We start from the raw sequence: 7031 nt of genomic DNA on the forward strand, positions 1-7031 counted from the left end.
TAATCATGAGTCACTGCTGTATCATAGTCCCATTTGATCCTCTATTTCCAGGAGTGTTTGCTATACTACAGTAAGTGCCTCTTCTCTTCTAAACAGCAGCCTTGCATTTTACGTCCTCCAGTTAAATCAGATGTAGTATTTTCAATTATTTATTTTAGCAGCGACATATCTGCTTCTGCATTTAGAGAAATCCTTTGTCAATTTTACCTATTCAGTGTAATTAAAGGGGGAAAATGGCCTGTGGGCTGTTCTATTTTAAATAGCTCACAGCATCAAAAGGATAGAGAAGCAAAGTGTTGTGTTTAGTTCCTATGTTAAACTCACTTCACATTCAGGAAGGGCGAATGAATGAATAAATAACTGGGGGGCTCATTGTGTACATGGGTAAATATAACTTTCCTCTCTCTCCATGTCTAGTGGACCTGTGTCTACGAATTCCAAGAAGGAGCCCCAGTGCGTCCTGTCTCACCTCGTTGTTCTCTCCGATTGACTCACTGCATCGAAGAAGCCAATGTAGGCCGGGGTTACATCAAAGAACTTTGTTTCAGCCCTGATGGTCGAATGATTTCCTCCCCGCATGGCTATGGGATCCGCTTGTTGGGATTTGACACGCAGTGCAGTGAACTTGTTGACTGTTTGCCCAAAGAAGCCGGTCCCTTACAGGAAATCCGCTCTCTGTATTCACACAACGATGTAGTACTGACGACCAAGTTTTCTCCAACACACTGTCAGATTGCCTCAGGGTGCCTTAGTGGACGTGTTTCCTTATATCAGCCAAAGTTCTAGGCACATCTTGCATCAACAGGAACTTCACAGATGTTTGTTTTTATAATTACTTCAGTTTGGTTGAAGTGTGTTCTTTAAAAAGAAAAAAAAATCTTGTAAACATGGGGAAGCTCATGAGGACTATGGTCTGTGAACAGAACAATGAAATGAGTAGTCCAGCGCTGTATGCGTTCTGATGTGACAATTCAGGCATGCTCTGTTCAGCCTTCCGTGCAAATCTCTGCTCCTGGTGATCCAGTGCCACTCATTTCCAGGCGTTCTGGTTGGGTGGGCGTCACAGTAGCACTTGTTGGTCTTTCAGCATGACTTAGGGTGGATGATCTGCAAGATGTCTCACTAGGGCTGGGGGAATAGTCACACCAACAAAGCCCCCACGTTTCCTGCTGGTACGATCTTTCCTTGCCACGAAGGAGCTGGACTTCCTGATATCCTCTCACTTGGCCTCTTACTGCTGTAACTTTGCTCTACAACAATTAGGTAATGGATCTGTTCTCCTGCATACTAGATTAGTTTTCCCACAAAGAAGAAAAACACTTTGCTTTCACAATATAAAGAATTTGGTTCTTTGTGATTGACTAGAAAAATGTTGTCACCTTTCTGTAAAGTTTTGCTATAGTTAAATTGCTTAGCCTGTTTTCCTTTATGTGCGTATATTGTGTTCATTGCCAGATGGTGAAAGGTCAGGGTGGAGATGCAGCTGCATTTCCTCAGTGAATTCAGTAGGAAGACATTGCCCCATTGACCAGGGAAACAAGAGTTCATCATTGCAAAGGAGTTGTTCAGAATGTTGTTTGGCATAAAGTGACAAGTCAAAAATGTCCCCAGTGGAATAAGTTGTGCCGCACACACTAAAATATCTAATTGCTACCCTTTATTGTAGGAAGCTTTCCACATTAATAAAAAATCTTAATAACATTTTGTTTTGAAACTTAAGAAATGATACACTTTAAGTTTCCCTTTGTGTTACCAATGCTGAGCTGCATAATAAAATACCCTTTTGTAACATGTACAGATCTTAACCATCACCTTTGCAAAAGATTTAGCCTGCAGCGAGTGTGCTGTCCTTCTGCCAAATGAAACAGCCCTTCAAATTATGTTGTCGGTCTGGAACAGAGCAAAACATATATGTTCTAAATATGTAATTCTCTGGATTCAACTGGATTTTTCAGCAGCAAGATGAATACATGGGTATAACTACTCAGATTCACTTATCCTCCGTGCAGTTTACCCTTCTGAACATACAGTTGCTTCAATATAATCACAAGGACATAATGTTCTGAATGTCGTTTTTATCTGCAGAAAAAAGATACAGTCCTCTAGTGGCTCAACACCCCACACAGTGTGCACGGGGATGGATGTATAATTTCATAGTATGGGTGGAAAGCAAATGAATAATTGTATTTAAAATTTGGAATACCTGTTGCATGAAATTAGGAACTAAATTTCTCAAGACTTGACAAGTGCACAGACTATCATGAAGGAGGAGGTAAACATGGCTTCCTAGCAATCACTCGAGTTAAGGCACAAAGCTGCTGAAGGTAGCAAATCTTTCTATATGCTCTTCTTGGGGAAACTGGCTCAGCTACAGAACTAACCAGTTTAAAAAGCTTTCTTTTTTTTTTTTTTTTTAAACCTGCAGTCAGGTTAAATATACAGGATTGGGACGTTACATTAGGAATTGCTAGTAAAGACTTCCTAGGCTCATCTGTCTCTGTTCACTTTAATACTTAGCTTATCCATGATGCTTTAATAAGTGAAATACACTCATGGGACTTATGTCCTGATTTGGACCCAGTGAAATGGGGGAATTTTTCCTGAAAGAATATACAGATTTTAGTTTCAGCATTATCTGAAGAGATTTTAAACAAAATATACTTAATGTAGATTGAATCTTGAACAAAAAATCGTCTGCGGAAGGCACTGTAGGTTCAGGGTAGAAAATTAAATGTTGATCAGATCCAGCAAATGAAAATTTGGAAGCTTGACAATGGGCTGGATCACTCCATGAGTAACACCCTCTGTGCGTGTCACGGGAAGGGATCAATGGACTTCACTTTTAAAAGTGCATCTGGTGCCTCCTGGGAAAGCTTTGGAGAGACTGATTTAGGAAAGCTGCTTTTGCTGGCTCTTTATTACTGAGGCTATTTGCATGAACATTGGATCTTTGTTCTTTTGGGGGAACGTTAATCTACTCCTCCTTCAGCTCCTGTTTGAAATTTATATTCGATTCCATAGCAACGAATTGTTTGAGAATTGATCTCAAGCAACTGAATATGCAGCAGTTGAGAAACAAAATTCCCTATTTCCCACACAATAATCCTGAGGTTTTTTTTTAATCCTTCCCTGTCCACCCCATTTCTCCTGCATTAGATGATTGATTGCCTGTAGAACTTTCAGTATAATAGCCTCATGTTTTGAGAAGGTGCAGTGGCTCTTAACCTAGTTATACTTTGCTCCATGGACTTATTAAAGTACGTCTCTTCGAAGCTATCTCTTCGTTGTCTTACAGCAACTGACATAGACAATTACGCCCCAAAATGAAAATACACGCCTTTCAGTGTGACACTGAAGTGAAAACTGGGTATTGCATGGGCTCTTTCTTTATCACTGGAGCTATAGCCAGGAGCTTATCATAGCAATGATGGGAGATGTACAAGTAAGTGATCAAAGTATGTATCTCTTAGCATCAAAAGTTTGTTTTAAAAGTGAAATAGAATAGGCTTTGGGAGCAAAATCATTCTCTTTTTGACACTTCCACTCTTCCAGAGGAATACGCACTGGAAACAATCTATTTACGCACAAACCATTTTTCAGCATAAAGCAGAATGATCAAGTCAAATAGGAAGTTTCATTATTTTTCTCAAAGAAAAAGGGGATTGAATGGCTATAGTGAGAGCCATGCTCCTAAATGGCAGTTTGTTATTAATCTTATAAAGTGACTTATCCAAAAAGCAAATGATTGAAATTAAAAATCCCATCCTTCAGCCTTCACCCACTTTTGTTATGTATATATTTTTGTTTTGTTAATAGACAGCCTGCAAATCCAATTTTCAGTCCACTCGGATTTGTAGAATGATAGGGAAAAATCTTGTGACTCCCCATCAGTGATGTGATTACAAATAATATGAAATGCTTCTGATCTGCAAAGTAGCCAAAGCTTATGTGGAACTTACGTCCGTCTAATTTGGAACCAGTTTTTATGTGATGAGACTTTTTATATTTAAAAAAAAAAGTGTACAGCGGAACAGGAATATGTTATCCGTGTTTGGATGGCAGAACTGCTAGATATAAATTGTGGTCTTGAAATGAACCGTAGTGAAAGATTTAGTGCTCGCTGACCAAAAGATGGCAAACGGGGTTAAAGTTTGTATAGTCTTTTAGTACTAAGTTAATTTTGAAAACCAGAATGAAGAGGATTTTCTCAGCCGACTTGCACACATGCAACTATTTTACCCATTAGGAATAATATATTCCAATAGAATTTTATAGGACCCGAATTCTCCAGCTTTTCTTTCTGTGGATCACTGAATAAGGAAAACCTCCCCCCAAAGACCATCTCTCCTCCCAGCATCCCACTCTGCTACTCTTTGGCTTGTTACATGATTAGCTGCATAGATCTGTTTGAAACAGGGGGCAAGCCTTTTGAATAGCTCTGAAGTACTGTTTTCACCGTTTGAAGTGTATTCATTTGAAAGGCAGAAAAGTACCCTGAGGAGTTATTGCAGCTTTTTGTCATTTCTATTAAGATTATCGGAATTCCTTGAAGTGAAATGCTCATTTTGCATTTTTTTAAAAGTCTATGCCTGTTAATATGCACTGAGTATTGCTTTTTTAATTCTACCTCATGACATGCTTTTTTAAAAGGTTATTGTTCTGAAACATTAGACACTAATTTTTCTGTATAAATAGAGAATTGTTCTGTTAAATAGATGACGTGTTGGCATATCACATATTGCTACTATTTAAAATGCACAGCACCTGGCGTGACCAGCTAAACAGCTCTCCTTGATCATCACTCTGAAGAGAAAAGTGCAAGGCTGATGATAGAGGTTGTCATGTTTTGGGGTTTTGATCATGTTTTAGTGGTGCTTTGTAGTGTATGTATCGTGTGTTGTAGGAGCAGATACATTTTTATATTACCAATTCCGTCCACGTATGCTGTAAGAAAGTTGCCTACTTTTCTGATTTCCATTTTGCAATAAGTTGAATTAGAATGAGTAGATAATCTTAGGTTGTGATTATTTAACTATTCCTTTCCAATAATAGCTGGAAGTTTTCAGTGAAAGCTAATATATTTTATTTAAGTATAGTTAACAGTACCTTGAAATACGTTGTTCAGTGATGCATAACTGACTAGTTATATGCCTTGCAGTTGTATCTGAAAAAAATTATTCTCACCATTTTCATCTTTCTAAATCACATTATCTTGCCTTATTGAATTAACAAAGTGACTTAGTATGAGCTTTGGATTTTTTTCCCTAGATAGCAGAAAAGTTCTATACACTTGCTTCATGTTAAATTCTGGAAGATGAACAATAAATAGCCTTCCACCCCAGTACAATGAAAGGAGCAAAATGGGTTAACAAATATATAAATCCAGAATTAAATGTAAATGAAGGTAGTTGTTTATACCAATACATTCTTTTTTTATCATTTTATATGGGTATATTTCAGACCAGTCAAGTACTAAACCTATTGCTAAATTTTAAAGTATTTCTCAGAGTTAGTGATCTTAGCTGGACTGTGAAGTGTGCAATATGCTTTCTAAATGCATGGTTTATAATCATTAGTTACTGTAGTAAAGTGTAATTCTTCCATCTTCAGCATGACTGATCAGCAGAAGCAGACAAACTGCGTAATTAAGATCTCCATAGGAATGTTGACATTTTAGACGTGTTTATGAAAGCCACGACTAGCTTGTCTGAAGCCAGTAACACTTGTAATTGTCCCTTGACCAGATTATTGAAGTGAAGTGCATTTTTCACGTATTCCGCTAGAGGTCAGTTTTCAATTCCCAGAGTAATGTCAACGTTTTTGGTGAAGGAAGAGGAATTAATGGAATAAAAATGAAATGTACTTGTAAACTTTTTTTTTTTAAACTCAGTGAAAAGATCTAGCTGGCATGTCTTAAAATATTGTTTTGGGGTGGGGAGAATTGAGGGAAAGCAAAATATATCTAAAGGGACAAACTAAAGGATTAGAGCCCAAAACTTGGCTTGCTTTATTGTTAATCTGAAATCTCCTAGACAAGACAATTGTCTACACTGGAAAATGTGCTGCTGAAAACCAACGATTACTGATTGATCCTACAATATTGTATTTATAGCAGAAGTGCAAATGCCCCCCATTCCTTAAGGATGCCACAAATAATGCCAATGCAGAAAGAGGTTTAGGTTTTGCAAAGTAAAACTTGAAGTCTTTGCTAAGAAGAAGAGCTCTGTGGAATTCAGGCTCTTCACAATGAAACAAATATATTTGCCAAATGGGAAATCTAAAAAAAACCTAGTTTCCAAGATCGAGAGAGTAGAAAGAAAAATGCCTGTGTCCTATCTTTTTTCTATAACTTTGATTGCTCCATTGGAAGGGGAAAAAAACATGATCTTATTAGTCAATGGTGCATTTCTGCTACAATGACATGGATATTCAACAGGGTCTCCAAACAACTGTAAAAGTCTTATTTTAATACAAGAGCAAGTTGTGCATGTAGAAAATTTTGAAATACTCCAGGTTTCATAGTCAAAAGGTGTAGACTTTTAATACAATACATACCAAGTAGCAGAACTGTTCTGAATATACTGTACTTGCTCCCATTCAGTAACTTGTACTGTTTGTGAACAGTTTCTCTTGCTTGCATAATAAATTAAACATTTAATAAAGCAATTCAGTGCATTTTTGAAAGTTGTGATAGGGTGCATTTTTTTCTAAATGTTAGAAGTATGGAAGAGAACTAAACTTTTAACAGAACCACATATCCTTTACTGCTTCCTTTCCTAGCTACCGCTCCATCTTGAGAACCTTCACTTATTTTCCTAGGTATTATATCTTTTATAATATATATGTAGTATTTTTTTGTATATAGCATATAGATTACCTCTTCTTTCCTGTAATCTGTCTGTTCTTGTACTGTATGCTCTTTAGAATGGGAGCAGTCTACCCATGGAAGTCGAGAAAATACCCAGCTTGGTCTGAGTGCTATAAAATATGAAGGGCAGTGCAGTTTCCTTTAATCCAGGGTTTGGAGTGGA

The 7031-nt window shown here is 37.4% G+C and overlaps 1 protein-coding gene across 1 annotated transcript in view; it reads left to right on the forward strand.

Annotated features, from left to right (window-relative positions):
* DCAF10 (DDB1 and CUL4 associated factor 10) overlaps positions 1-6666 on the forward strand; it is a 28727-nt gene extending 22061 nt beyond the window's left edge. Inside the window, exon 7 of the mRNA XM_067553347.1 lies at positions 418-6666. Coding sequence (XP_067409448.1) covers positions 418-786 — 369 coding nt within the window. The 3' untranslated portion in view covers positions 787-6666. The remainder of the gene's footprint in view (positions 1-417) is intronic.
* Positions 6667-7031: the final 365 nt, after the last annotated feature.

Source organism: Emydura macquarii, unplaced genomic scaffold, assembly GCF_026122565.2.
Source record: "Emydura macquarii macquarii isolate MOO-44397 ecotype Brisbane River unplaced genomic scaffold, CSIRO-AGI_Emac_v2 contig_1451, whole genome shotgun sequence".
Lineage (NCBI taxonomy): Eukaryota > Metazoa > Chordata > Testudines > Chelidae > Emydura > Emydura macquarii.